This window comes from Lolium rigidum, chromosome 1, assembly GCF_022539505.1.
Source record: "Lolium rigidum isolate FL_2022 chromosome 1, APGP_CSIRO_Lrig_0.1, whole genome shotgun sequence".
NCBI classification, from domain to species: domain Eukaryota; kingdom Viridiplantae; phylum Streptophyta; class Magnoliopsida; order Poales; family Poaceae; genus Lolium; species Lolium rigidum.
Genome location: NC_061508.1, coordinates 65,554,556 through 65,569,155, shown reverse-complemented (window position 1 = coordinate 65,569,155; position 14,600 = coordinate 65,554,556). Strand labels below are relative to the sequence as shown.

The 14,600-nt window shown below is 45.1% G+C and overlaps 2 protein-coding genes and 2 pseudogenes across 2 annotated transcripts; 2 read left to right on the top strand and 2 right to left on the bottom strand.

The window, feature by feature from the left end:
- Positions 1-384: 384 nt before the first annotated feature.
- On the top strand, positions 385-2,767 carry LOC124685445 (annotated as a pseudogene).
- On the bottom strand, positions 2,767-6,386 carry LOC124685446. Its single transcript, XM_047219799.1, has 5 exons — positions 6,043-6,386; positions 4,831-4,955; positions 4,669-4,760; positions 3,274-3,360; positions 2,767-3,141 (listed from the first exon to the last, which is right to left on the bottom strand). Exons 1-5 carry the CDS (start codon positions 6,384-6,386, stop codon positions 3,028-3,030), a joined length of 762 nt encoding a protein of 253 aa, XP_047075755.1. The 3' UTR covers positions 2,767-3,027.
- Positions 6,387-6,857: 471 nt separating this feature from the next.
- On the top strand, positions 6,858-9,582 carry LOC124646485 (annotated as a pseudogene).
- Positions 9,583-10,262: 680 nt separating this feature from the next.
- On the bottom strand, positions 10,263-12,818 carry LOC124685444. The gene is made up of 5 exons (XM_047219798.1): positions 12,444-12,818; positions 11,984-12,108; positions 11,818-11,909; positions 10,666-10,752; positions 10,263-10,523 (listed from the first exon to the last, which is right to left on the bottom strand). The coding sequence occupies exons 1-5, from the start codon at positions 12,779-12,781 to the stop codon at positions 10,416-10,418; spliced, it is 750 nt and encodes a 249-aa protein (XP_047075754.1). The 5' UTR covers positions 12,782-12,818; the 3' UTR covers positions 10,263-10,415.
- Positions 12,819-14,600: the final 1,782 nt, after the last annotated feature.

Below are 14,600 nucleotides of genomic sequence, written 5' to 3'. Positions count from 1 at the left end.
TTTATTTTTTTGGAAAATAGCAAAATAATTCAAAAAACATGAAATTTTTAGACAATGAACATGAACAAGTGTTCTATCTGCACACCAAAAATCTCCGAAAAAGACATATGTAGTGGTTTGTGCAAAAAAAAAAAACAAATCGGAGTGATGTAAGAAACAAATCTAGATGTTCGAAACAGCACCGCATTTTGTCTTTTTTGCACATACCAATATATATGTATTTCTTGGAGATTTTTGGTGTGCAGTTAGGACACTTGTTTATGTTCATTGTTCAAAAATTTCAGATTTTTTTAATTTTTTTACTGTTTGTTTTAATTTTTTGTTCAATCAGGAGCATCTACACCCAAGTTCATTTCGGTGCACACGGCTCTTCTCCCCCAAACTATGGTTGTTGCCGATCTAGGCTGTTCTTCAGGACCAAACGCATTGATTTTCGTCTCCAATGTGATAAACGCCATAGCCAACCATTGTACTAAGCTTGGTCAGGATAATTACATGGAGATTCAGTTCTTCCTGAATGACCTACCAGGAAACGACTTCAACCAGCTCTTCCGGTCACTCGAACAGTTTAAGGGGTCAGCTGCAATGGATCGGAAGGGAAATACACTGCCTCCATCTCTTCCACTCATCCTACTGCCTCCATTGGCGCTCTCAGGTACGTAAAAATACAGTAAGTGATGCTATACTTACAAGAAAAGATCTATGAAATTCTACTTATGTGCTGACGTGTAATGACTACTAAGAAAAGAAAACAAATTATTGTATATCATGCTTTACATTGTGTTATTTATGTTATTGATGTCCGTCAAAATGCGACCATAGTTTTTTAGTGGTATATCTGGAATTGTGCAAATTTTCAGTTGGATATATATGTGAATTCTAGATTATTTGTAGCTATGTTCAGAGCATATTGTGAAACTAGTGTTGTGTCATGTATATACATAGGTGCCGGAGGGTCTCGAGGGCAAAAGAGAAGTCTACCTAAATGAAGAAAACATGTACATTACCAAAAAAAAAAATACATCACCGGTGGTGGTGAAGGTATTCCAAGAGCAATTTAGAAAGGATTTCTCTCTATTCCTGAGGCTCCGTCATGAAGTACTTGTGTTTGGTGGGCAAATGGTACTAACATTTCTTGGGAGGAAGAATGAGGATGTATTTTTTTTATTTTTTTGAAACAGGGATAGGCCCTCATTTATCAGCAGTGGAGATACACTTTACATCAGGGTACAACAAGATAAAGGAAATTACAACAAACCCCACACTTTTTGCATTTTGGACCCTAGATGAAGACTGAAAAACGCAATTGGGTCCTGCTTCTTCTCCACCTCGCCAGAGCTTCTCACCATAGTCAACTGAAACATCACCGGGGACGGAACCACTTGGGATGAGCCGGCGGAAGCAAACTATGGTGAAGCAGAAGAGCCTCCTTGTTGGCAAATCAGCCTGGAGGTTGAACAACGCCATCGTCCGCCGGCTGGAAAGAACCGATGCAGACGAGCATGGTGGGAGCGGTCGCCCTACAACCATCTGCAGCGACAGCAAGCTCGGTGCTGGCGCGGATGAACTCCCGGATGCAGCTTCAATACTCCCCAGATGCAAATCCGCCACGAAGCAATCTTGAAATTGCAGATTGTCCAACTCAAGCTCACCACGAGCAGAGAAAGAAATCTCCAGATCAAGAGCACCTGCAACGAATCTGCGAGATAAAGGCCTTTTATTTGCGGAGACTCCAGGCCCCCTTTCCATCGACTTCGGCTCCGCCCACCGGAGCACCACGACGAGCAGGAGAACCATCAGAGGGCACCAGATCCCGGCCGCAAGATCCAGCAGCCACCGCCTACCGGCATAACGCCAACGACTGGCAACTCGCCAAAGCAACCTAGATCTACAGCTATTATGTACAGCCCTATTTCCGGCGCCTTCCCTAGTCCATCTCCGGCCGGCAGCGCCGGTGGGGAGGACGTCAGGTCGGCCCGGTGGCCAACAGCAGACTCTCAAGGAAAAAGGAGTTTCGGGGGAGGAGGAAGAGAAAGGGGAACCCATACCTATCTACGTGGATAATGAGGATGTATATGGTGGAGATCTCAACCATCTCTTCGGCTTGCTTTCAGAGTCACTGGATCTCTCTCCTCGTTAAGGTAAATAAGAGTATATCAATACAAATTCCTAGTTGATAGAATCAACATTTCAGTTCATTTGATTTTTGTAACAAAGCATTAAGTTTGGGAGGAAAAACAACTGTCAAGTGAACAAATAGTTTGCTCGAAATAATATGTAGGGCCTTGTGGAGAAGGAAAAGCTAAGCTCCTTCAATTTACCTGCCTACGGGCCATGTGTTTGTGAAGTGACAGCATTACTGAAGGAAAGCGGCGTGTTTGACATTGCTCATATCAAACTGTTTGAGCAAAAGTGGGATCCTTACGACGATTTTGGAAGGTGGTGGCGTGCTTGCCAGAGCCTGCAGCAGTGTCAATGCCGCTAAGTGTATCAGATCAGTGATGGAGTCCCTGGTTACAAGCCATTTCAGAGAAACCATACTCGACACCCTGTTCATGGAGCGCGGCGTCGCCCAGCACCTCGAGAAGGAGAAGACCAAGTTTAACGTCATTGATCTAACCTTGAAGAAAATGTAGCAGAGATCCATAGGTGTGCTCTGCAAGCTGACCCTTAGTTTGCGTCACCATTCAGAAGAAGATTCTTAGGATCAAAGGATGTTTCATCTTGCAGATGAAGCTCCACAGAGTGCTGTTCTAAAGTCAATATTTGTAATTCCATGATCTCTTGTCCACAATATTCCACAGCCAGAGTGATTCTGCAACGTTCTTGTCCATTTTCCTGAAGAAAAAAAATACATATCCAGACTTCTTCACCTACTGCTACCGGCCTCATACAACGCTGACAGATAGATCTGTCTTGCTTTGATTTAATTCATTTTAGGCTTAAACATATAGACAAGGTAAAAGCGTAAAACAAGCGAGGAGCTTGACATAGAACAACAACAACAACAACAGCCTTCAGTACCGATCAATTCTGTCGTGAGTTAGCACCGAGTGCTCTTGAAAGCTCTCTAACAAGAACAGACCTCTCCCTGGCCACTTTGCCGCCTTCAAAATGCCATTTTTGAGATGTTTCTTCGGCCTACATTTTCATAATGGGAAAGTTGGTCGATTTTGTTACACAAGTCAGAAGGACCCAGTGTTCAACCAACACTAAAATGCGACCGACTTAAAGTCAGGATCAGTACAACAGCAGGTTCTGAAGTTCTCTTACCCATTTCCTTAGTGGAGCTACTTGTTCTTTGATCACATGAGCGTGAGGTTGCACCGCATCTTTTCCTCTAGCTTTGATGTCGTCTACCTGAATGGAGATAACAATAGTATTTCAGAGAGGACTTTTGCCAATCTCATGCTTCAAATTTCACCTATTGCCTTGCCTAGGGGTGTGCAAAAACGGTTCCGCAGCTTTGCATGGTTTAGATTAGTTCATTTTTTTGTACTAGTTCAGGGGGAGTGATTAAAACTGTAAAAGGGAATGAACTAGGCCACCATCAGCCGGTTTCTACGGTTTGGTATTTTGCACACCCCTAGTCTTCGCCATTGCTTTTTAAGCAAGAATGCTCGTACCCAATGCTTACAATTTAGTATGTTAACATCAATTTGTCCAAAATACTTGTAGCTTTTCTAGAGCCTGAAAGCTATGCTGGGACTACATATATGAGTATATGACCAAATCAATTGAAAAAGTAAAATGCCTAATAGGATTTTATCCAAAGTCTTACCACAACGGATGCTTTTCTTGACTGGTTATAATACTATACATTGCCTAATTTGGCGCTTCTAGATTTGATAAATGGTGCTATGGAGATGTATTAGTACAACCATATTACTATGGTTTCTTAAAAAAATTATAGTGACTCTTTCACATTTGTACGTATCTTACATTTTTTATATATTTAATATTGAAACTCCATTTGAAGTAGCTCCGCAATACCATAACTATAGCTTGGACCTAGCTGTCAAGCCACGGAAAATGCGATTTAAAACCTTGAAAAATATTCAAATTTGGTTTATCTACACCACCATCTAAAAAGGTACAGCCTGGATCTTTATCATGTAAACTCACTGTGAATCTATGAATCATCAATTGATTTATAGAAGTACGGTCACCGGAACCTAATGCCCAAGGTTCTCCTCGCGTGTAAGCTGGAAACATCTTGATCACGCAAGCATTACTTTTTCATTTGTTGCAAGGTGGCAACTGGCAAGCAAGTATTGCAGCCATTTTTCCCCATACTTGGTCAGAGTGAAAAGTAAGATAAGGGAACAAACATGGCGAATTGTCAGGAAAACTATGCAATAGCTAAAATACTGTGACTAATTCCAATAAAAATTCTGAAACATTATAAACAACATAGAGCAAACACCTAAAGACCATATTTTTGGGGAATTAATCAATAAAAACTGAAGAGAGTAAAAACAACGAAATGACAAAACATGAATACAAATCATAAATGTCAAAGAAGACAGGTGAAGAGAATGATGTAGCCACACAACCCATAATCTGTATTTGCAAATCTGATATGGCTTATTTTTCCTTTTCTTGAAGGTAAAAAGTGTATATTTACTCTTGTATGTTGTTCAACCTAGAGCCAAGTGCATGACTTACCGAGTGCAACTGCAGTTTATTTGCCGTGTACAGCAGCACAGCTGTTCCTCCTCCAAACACCAATATAGTCGCAGCAACAAACGCTGTTCCAACTGTATAATGAAAAGGTGAGAACAACAGATCTTTACCAACACAACGACACAGAAATTCCGGCAAACATACGATGTGCGTATCCAGCCATTACAGCCTTCAACTTCTCAGGGTCCATGGGAGCAGGATGCATATCACGCCGCCGCTGATTGGCAGTAGATGACAAGTAGTAAGGCTGTTCATCTGGAAGTTCCCATCTGTAAACAAGTTCACAACAAACAATGACAAAAATGAAAATAAATCAACAAGTTATGTTTTACAGCATTAACTTGATTACCTACGGAATGGCCAAGGGACTGAACATTATACTCTGCTAGAAACTTTAAACAAAAATACTATATAAAAACAACACTCTTCAAATGATAGGATTCATGTGTACATTCTCTATTCGACAGTAGGAGATCATCTTTTTTTGTGGGAACCTCGGCAAGAGAAGGAGTTCAATCAATGAGGTTGCGCCTCTGATATATGCATGCATTCACAAGAGGAGAAGTAAAGCAAGGACTGTGGCCAATGGTTTACACGAACACAGCTGGCATGATGCATTGGCTGGCTGCGCCTGTCTTGCCGCGTGCCGAATGACGCAGAAGAATTCATCTTCATCTGCCCCTCGATTGCAAAACTTGCTACGCACAAACCTCTTTGCAAGGGATTCGGGTCGGCAGCATTGCTACTGCCCTGGATGCTTTGGAAGCATTGGAACGATAGCTAGAGAAATGTCATCTTTCGGAATGGAGCTCAGCAGACGCTAGTTTTGTTGCTGGAAGCGCCTCCTGGCTGCTTCACTGGGCTTGGCTTTTTACTGTTGAAAGCCACTCTAGAGGCTCAGCGGAGCAGACAGAGTTTGTTTCAGATATTGCAGTGCTTACGGTGCAGTATTGATAGTAGAATCTAAGTAGGTTGCACATACAGAACATAAATCTAATTTATCATTCTTGGCATCTTGAAGTGATCCTTTGAAAATCACATGCGGCTTTGTGCATTGAGTGAGTAGAATAATTTTTTAGAATAGTTTCCATGCGAAAGCACACCCACCGCCCCACATAAGCTCCAAACTCCTAAGCCCGCCTTCATTCCAATCTGTGTATCAGTCATGATTTTCCAGGTATACGTATACCGACCAACAAACTAAAAGTTACTTGCACAGATCAGGAGATGCATTATCATAAGCATGAATACGTAATTCCTCGCTGATTTCCCCAATTCAGCGCATGCAGATACCACCCGATTTGAAAAAATACTGTGAGCGAGAGCAAAACAGAAGGCACCAGGGTGGAGCCGCACCTTTTGGGGCCGAAGGTGGCCTGCGGCAGCGAGACGTAGGAGCGGAGCGGGTTGAGCACGTCGGGGGACACGCCGGCAGCCTTGGCGGCGCCCGGTGGGAGAGCCCAGCGGGTGGACCCGTAGAGGGAGGGGTCGGACGGAGGCGGCGTCGGGCTGATGGGAACGGAGTGGCGGAGGATCTCAGGGAGCACGTCGGGCGACGACGACGACGGCGGCGGGGACGTCGGCCGCGGCCCAAGCGCGGACGCGGGGAGCTTCTGCGCGAGGCGGCCGGCGGCGTTCTTGGACTCCTGGAGGAAGTACGCGCCCTCCTGGGCGGCTAGGCGACCCGCGAGAAAGCTCATCGGCGTCGGCGGCGGCGGGGCTGGCGGCCTTGTTCGGGCGGGCGAAATTCGTCGAGCAGGTGGTGTGCACTGTGCAGCGGCGGTTTCGCGGAATGGTCGTAGGCGGCGACCTCTTTTGTACGCGCGGGCGCGGCAATGCGTAACGAGTGACGTGGGCCTATGCAAACCATTTTCGCTCCGGGAGTCAAAGGAGCAACGATGACGTCAGCGCGTCACTTCCTTCTAGAAAGGATCAAGTTCAAGTCAAAAATACATCCTCCCAGACTCTCTATCGTGTCGTCCTCTCCCCCATATCTTCCCTCGCCCGAGCCTCTCCGACGGCGCTGACCACTCCCCATGTCTGCCCTCCTCCGAGCCTCTCCATGGCGTCGTCCTCACAGGCCGGCGGCGGCAGCGGGAACGGCGGCTGACGGAGGTAGGGGCTCGGCGGTGAGCGGCGGTAGGAGGCATGGCGGTGAGCGGTGGTAGGGAATGGCGGTCAACGGCGGCCTCACCGGCTCCCCTGTCTCTCCAAATCGTGGAGGCAATGGAGATTTTTTTTTTTATTATTTGCTTTCCTTTTTACCTAAACAAACCTAGAAAATTATTTTGTGTGCGCTAGCTAGGTGTAGACATAAACTCAACATTAAACACAAATTTAAATAGACAAATTTAACAAAACGTCAAATTCCATAGTTTGTACATCGAAACAAGATTTGGAATTGGTTACACCCTTTTGATTTAATTCTGACAGCAGTTTCCATACACATTAAAACAACGGAATTGAATTAGAAGTCAATTCATTTCTATCTAGGATTTATCTTAGTCCAATTTAATTCCGAGCCCAGATTCTACGCAACCAAACACAGTGTTATAGAGCATCTCTAGCGGCGTCCCTACAGGGATTTGGGGCGCGCCGGACTAAAAATCGTTCTCAGTCGGATGCCTCAAAGGCCCTTTCCGTCCGGCGTGGCCCAATACTATGTCCGGCGCCCCGAGCCCGTCTCCACTACACAGGGGACGCTCCAGACACGTCCGACACAATGAAAAGTGAGGCAGAAAGTGGCGGGGCTGATGCGTCAGCGACACATTCAAGTTTAACCTAACCGTCGCCTACCGCGCGACGGAAGTTATTGGCGCGCAGCGATAGTGCAGTTCCCGTAGAGGCGAAGTGAAGCGTCGCGCCTAGCTCTGCGTGCCAGCGTTAATGAGCGCCACCGCTCCCCTACCACCCTCCGGCCTATAAAAAGGGCGCTCTCTCATCGTCACACACAAACCCTAGCACATATCTCCCCAACCCTAGCCGCCACCATCTCAAGAATCGACGCCATGGCTGGTCGTCTTCATCGTCAGACCTGCATGAGGAGCAGGAAGTGATGTTCGAGTTCGTCGTCGTCCTCAAGGGCGACCCACTCGGCATCCACAGGCTGTCGGGCAAGTTCGCCGACTTCGTCGCCGGCAACGAGCCATCGCGCACTCTTCCTCCTCCGCCGCCCGCCTCGCCTCGTCATGACACGTCACGACGCGCCGCGGGTTGAGGGAATCTCCCCGAGCCGAGCTTATCTTTTTGCTGTTCGGGAAACTAATTGTGTGATTAATTACGAGTCATTAACGATCGTGTTAACGCAGCCGTTTCATTCCGGTTTTTCTGGATCGTGGACTCGAACGTGGGATGCGCCCCACGACCTTCCCAAACCGCACTATATAAGCGCGAAGGTGAACCCTAGCCTGTATGAGACACCATATGCGACCGCCTCCTTCCAGTACATTGCACCGCCGCCTTCGTATTCCTCATCCCGTCCTTCGGCGTGCACCGAGCGGCGGGACAAGTAGGCCTCCGGAACCCCGCCTCTCGTAGACATGTACGGGTGAGGGGCAATCAGGTTTTTGGGGAGCGCTTACACGCGACTACTGGCAACACGACATCGTCCGACGACGAGTTCCCGAACGATAACTTGTTCCTGGACATCGACAACCTCTTCGGCAATCTCAACATGGGCGACAACAACGCCGATGCTGCTGCTGCTGCTGCCAACATCGCTGTTGCTGCTGCTGCGGCGGTCAACGCTGGAAGGTACATATACTTGTCCTTCTCGTTTCAAATCCTGCTACCGTTTTTAGTACTGTTGTTTGGAGTAGATACGATAGGATTATCTTGTCTAGATACTATTTGTTCATTTACTCTGTTGATTTACATAATTAGTTCATCTGCTATTTCTATAGTCATGATTTGTCAAGTATTAGTTCGGATTAAATCATATGATAATTTGCTTATATTTCCAACATTTTAGTGGTATATCTGGGACTTTCTAAATACTCAATCGGAGAGAATATGGAATTAAAGATCGTTCGTAGCTATGTTCAGAGCATACTTGTGATACTAGTGTAATGTTATATATATAAATAGGTGCCGGACGGTCATGAGGGCAAAAGAGAAGTGTACCTAAATGAAGAAAACATGTACATCACCAACAATAGTCAATACATCACCGTTGGTAGTAAAGCTATTCCAAGAGCAATTTAGGAAGGATTTCTCTCTATTCCTGAGGCTTCGTCATGAAGAACTTGTGTTTGGTGGGCAAATGGTACTAATATATTTCTTGGGAGGAAGAATGAGGATGTATACAGTGGAGATCTCAACCATATCTTTGGCTTGCTTTCAGAGTCACTGCAATCTCTTGTCATCAAGGTAAATAAGAGTAAAGTATATCAACATGAATTCCTAGTTAGCAAGATTAATGTTTCAGTTCACTTGATTTTTGTGAAAGAAATTAAATTTGAGAGGAAAAACAACTGTCAAGTGAATTTAAATAGTTTGGTCATAATAATAATATATAGGGCCTTGTGGAGAAGGAAAAGCTAAGCTCCTTCAATTTACCAGTCTATGGGCCATCGGTTGGTGAAGTGACTGGCATCATTGAAGGAAAGTAGCATGTTTGACATGGCTCATATCGAACTGTTTGAGCAAAACTGGGATCCTCAAGATGATTCAGAAGGTGATGGTGTGCTTGACCGCGCCTCCAGCAGCGTCAATGCCGCTAAGTGCATCAGATCAGTGATGGAGTCCCTGGTTACAAGCCATTTCGGAGAAGCCATGGTCGACATGCTGTTCCAGGAGTACACACGCCGCGTCGACGGGCACCTCGAGAATGAGAAGACCAAGTTTAACGTCATCGTCCTAACCTTGAAGAAAATCTAGGTGTGATCCATGGGTGTGCTCTGCAAGAAGAGTTCATTGCGTCACCACTCAGAAGAAGATGATTTTGCAACTTGAAGAAGAAGAGGGTTCCGGGGAAGCCGGCCTACTTTGCTTCTGCAGTGGTGGTGCTTGATTTGCAGCCAGTGTTGTTCTGAAGTCAATATTTGTAATTCCACGTACTTGGTGATTCTGAATGCTTTTCTCCATTTTTCTAAGCAAAACTAAAAATCTCTGCAGACATTTTCACCTTCTGCCGCCAGCCTCATGCTTCGAAAAACACAACGCCAACAGTATTAGGTAGACATGGTCGTGCCTCGCTGCCCACTGGTGCCGAGACAAACAGACACCGGCCGTGGCAAGCGGGCACCGGACATGCATCCTTCACAACATACCAGGAGACTACATAACCAGTCATCTGAGATCTTGAACTCCCTCAGCGCAGCTATCTCACCGGTGGAGGGTTCTTCGTGCACAACACAATGTGATATATACATCACCGTATAGGATTACAAAATGGGCTCGCCCCAAAAAAGTCATATATGCAGTGAGTAAATGCCACAGAGGAGTACATCACCGTGCGTGTATAGAATCACCAGCCGGAGTAATTTCTAAGTGGCCGGCCTGGCCGCTCACAGTATAATTTCTAAGGGCTCCAGTTATGACAAACACAGATTCGGCCATACAGCTAGAGACTTCCAAGATCAAAATGGACTCTGATTTATTTTAGCATAGGGGGTAACATATGTACATTGTAGTCTTACACATATTTACAAGGTAAAAGCGTAAAGCAATTGAGGAGCTTTATAATACTGGACTTACAGGTTACAACAACAACCAGCCGTCAGTATCGATCAATTCGGCCGCGTCTTAGCACCAAGTGCTCTGGAAAGCTCTCTTACAAGGACAGACTTCTCCTTGGACTCGCCTTCGTAATGCCATTTTCGGGATGTGTCTTCAGCCTACAGTTTCAGAATGTGGAAATGCGTCAAATTTGCTACACCAATCAGAAGAAACCAGACTGAAGTACAATCGGATCAACCCAAAGTCAAGAGGACAAGTACAATAGCCAGAAATACAAGAAGGGTTCTGAAATTCTCTTACCCATTTCCTTAGTGGAGCTATTTGTTCTTTAATCATATCAGCGTGTGGTTGCGCTGCATCTTTTCCTTTAGCTCTGACATCTTCTATCTGAAAGGAGAGATCAATGTTATTTCGGAGAGCATGTTTGGCTGTTTGTATGTCAGATATTTCAAATTTATCTCTTGTCCTAATCATTGTTTTTATCAAGGATCCTTTTTTAACTCATGTGTATCAAGGATCCTCATACCAAATACTCCTACTTAAAGTTTATGATGTTAAAATCAGTTTGTCCAAAAATATTTTATTTGTACCAACATCTCAATAGACAAGTTGGTTCTTTACCATGTTAAACCCACTATGATCCCTCATTTGATTTACAGAAGTACGGTCACTGGAATCTAATGCCTCATATTTCAAGTTGGTACTGTCATACTATCATACTGAATCATCTCAAAACCTTCCCATCCTTAATTGGATGCCTTGTTATCCTGATTGCTTGAAACTTGAATGAGATGAAGCAAAGTGAACAAAAACATTTGAATTTATTGGTGAACTTATTTGTGAAGAAAATCTATACACGAAAATAGTGGGATCTTCAGTAGTATATTCCATGGGAACGTGGATTGAAGACTTAACAAGTTGCTGCATCATCGGATTGGGATTCTTTGTATTGAAAAATTTCTGATCTCACAGCTATAACTGAACTGAAGAACCCGTTGACATTCTCAAGGTTCTCCCAGCTGATCTAAGCACCTTGATCACTCAAAACTTTTTTTTTGTGTTGCAAGGTGAAAACTCGCAAGCAAGTAATGCAACAATTTTTTACCATACATGGCCAGAATGAAAACAAAGATGAGGCAAGGGAACAAACAAGGGTAATAGCCATGAAAACTATACCAAGAGCTAAAATATTGTGTTTAATTTCTAAATTAAGAATGCTGAAACATTATGAACAGCATAACAGCAAACTAAGACCTTTATTTTAGCTAATCAATGAAAATCCGATAAGAGGAAAACCAACGAAATTGTAGAGCTTTGATACAAATCATAGATCTCAAACAAAATGGGTGAAGAGCATGCACTAGCCAACCACCTATATTTTCTATTAACAAATCTGATACAGAATATTTTCCTTTTTCTTGAAGATAGGAAGTACATTATTGCATGACTTACTGAATGCAACTGTAGTTTATTCGCCGTGTACAGCAGCACAGCTGTCGCTCCTCCAAACACCAATATAGTCCCAGCAAGAAACGCTTTTCCAACTGCATCAATGAAAAGGTGAGGACACATATCTTTACCAACACAACATCAAAAATATTCTGGCAAACATACGTACCCTGAGAGTATCCAGCAATTACAGCCTTCAACTTCTCAGGGTCCATGGGAGGAGGATGCATATCACGCCGGCGCTCATTGGCGGTTGATGACGAGAAGTAAGTCTGTTCATTTGGAAGTTGCCATCTGTAAACAAATCCACAACAAAAAAAAACATAAAATAAATGAAAATGCATAACCAATTTATGTTTTACAGCATAAACTAGTCGCCTCACGGTATAGCTGACTAGCTGAGGTTCCGAGACCATGGGGAACGCTACTAGCAACTTTAAATATTCAATAGAATTTCCCTTAAATAGAAGTAGTCCTACTATACAAGCCTCCACCAATCTTCTAAGAATGGGATTCAAGTGTGTTACGGAGTATCCAGCATGAGTGATCGTATATTCTTTCCCCAATTCAACACATACTGTGTGTGAGCGCAAAAATTGGGGCCAAAACTGAAGGGACGAGAGCCGCACCTTTTGGGGCCGAAGGTGGCCTGCGGCAGCGAGACGTACGAGCTGAGCGGGTTGAGCACGTCGGGGGACACGCCGACAGCCTCGGCGCCGCCCGGTGGGAGGGCCCAGCGGGTGGACCCATAGAGCGAGGGGTCGGACGGAGGCGGCGTCGGCCTGATGGGAATCGAGTGGCGGAGGATCTCGGGGAGCACGTCGGGCGACGGCGGCGGCGGGGACGCCGGCCGGGGCTCAAGCTTGGATGCGGGGAGCTTCTGCGCGAGGCGGCCGGCGGCGAGCTTGGACTCCTGGAGGAAGTAGGCGCCCTCCTGAGCGGCGAGGCGCCCCGCGAGAAAGCTCATCGGCGGCGGCGGGTGTAGTGGCCTTGTTCAGGCGCGGAGCAATTGGTCGAGCAGCTGGTGTGTAGCAGCGGTTTGCGGAAAGGTCGGAGGCGGCGAGGTCTTTTTGTACGCGCGGCCGTGCATAAGTAGTGACGTGGAGGGTACTGTGTCCTATTATGATCCATAAGAAGTGTCCCAGCTTCAAATTTAAATTAAATTTTCGACACTTATTATGGGTTGGAGAGTAGATGAACCTCGTTTTGGGTCCGACAGAGTAAACATATACTCCCTCTCCGGCCATAAATATTTATCCTAGATTATTCAGTCACGAAACAAAAGCACATCATGAAGTGCATCGGATCCTCCGAGGTCGCCTCCCTCCTGGGCGACTCCAGAGCCCCCCCCCCCCCTATCGAACCCTAAGCCCCCTCCCTCGCATCGATCTTGGCCGTCGTTACCGCCGCCGCCGGCGGTGATGGCGGCGCCTACCCATCAAAACGGTGGTGGGCAGGAGAGGAGTCTCTCGTCTGCGACCCTATGGGTATGGACCGCCGTGGGAGGTGGGGCACTTTATTGGGCCATGTCGTTGAGCAGCTAGAAGCCCATTTCCAGTTCGGCGCCAGAATAGCTCTATTCGGGGAGTAGAGATGCTCTAAATGATTTTCACTTTTAGAAAGGACCCGACGACCTGCTAGGAACAACAATCATTCCAAAGTTTTCAAATAAAATATCCCAAAAATGGTTTGTTAGGAAGGTGATATTGAAATATTTGATATTTGAAGTTCAAAATCATCTCCAGGAAGGAGATAAGTGAAAATTATTCCTGCTCGGTCCAAGTACAAATGTACTTCTCAGCGACATCAATTAGTTTGGTTCGGATGGAGTAATACAATTATGAACTGAAATTTCATTAATGTAATTGTTTTGTATATAGCTTCCATAAGATTCCAAGTTTCCAGATAAGAACTTTTGAGTAATGTTTTGACGCACAGCATTTCAAAATTTTGAAAATGAAATTTCAGAATTAAGGGTTTCATGCCAGAATAGAGTATCGAAAATATCGGAGCTATTTGTTCAAGAAAATATCGGAGATTATGAGAAAAAAATGGAGCCTTCATGGTTCAAGAATTTTCAGATGAATAACTGTGTGCTTTTCTCAAATGAGTACGTGAATGTGCTCTCTAGAAGGAGGGTCAACTGTTTGTATTCAACTACTAAAACATTATTACTACGTACTAAAATAGAAGTACAGAGTAAGTGGATCGCTCATGGACCAACTTCTTGGGAAGCAAGTAAATAACAAGTCGTTTCCTCCTGACCAGTGCGAAAAAAAGTCGATTCATCTCGATACCCCTTCCACAAGGCAGCACCTGACATGTCAAAAAAAAGGCAGCACCTGACGATTTCTTTGCCTTGGTCAACAAGTAGCTGCACTCCAGAATTTGTTATGCCAGTGCATTAATAAGAGCTGCTAACTGCTGCATGGCAATTGGTTCCAACAACATTCTTATATGCATCAGGTTTCTGATATGCTACCTCTACAAGATAAGCTGGGATCAAGAAGTGCTTGCACGGCAAGTAGACCAGGTAGTGGGAGACTGAGTGACAATCAACAATATCATTTAACCAGCACTACTATATCCATGTTAGCTTTGGTTTGACGGTTGGATACCAACCAAGCATAGTAAGCTGCCAAGAAAAATAAGCATAGTCTGAATTTCTGAACTCTGAAGCATGTGTTGCGTAAAGCCAAACCAGCACAAGCGCTGTGAGAATGAATGAACAGATTGGCCCTGGTGCATGATGTCAGGATGAGGGCAATATTCAGGGTCTACTCCCG

What these genes read in the sequence shown, in the direction of transcription:
- LOC124685446 (XM_047219799.1), bottom strand. Translation starts at nt 6,386, where the DNA reads ATGAGCTTTCTCGCGGGTCGCCTAGCCGCCCAGGAGGGCGCGTACTTC. An exon ending in GCCACCTTCGGCCCCAAAAG is followed by an intron (nt 4,956 to 6,042) that starts GTGCGGCTCCAC and finishes ACTTGTTTACAG; the next exon opens with ATGGGAACTTCCAGATGAAC. An exon ending in AATGGCTGGATACGCACATC is followed by an intron (nt 4,761 to 4,830) that starts GTATGTTTGCCG and finishes TTCATTATACAG; the next exon opens with TTGGAACAGCGTTTGTTGCT.
- LOC124685444 (XM_047219798.1), bottom strand. Translation starts at nt 12,781, where the DNA reads ATGAGCTTTCTCGCGGGGCGCCTCGCCGCTCAGGAGGGCGCCTACTTC. An exon ending in AATTGCTGGATACTCTCAGG is followed by an intron (nt 11,910 to 11,983) that starts GTACGTATGTTT and finishes TCATTGATGCAG; the next exon opens with TTGGAAAAGCGTTTCTTGCT. An exon ending in ATAAACTACAGTTGCATTCA is followed by an intron (nt 10,753 to 11,817) that starts GTAAGTCATGCA and finishes CTCTCCTTTCAG; the next exon opens with ATAGAAGATGTCAGAGCTAA.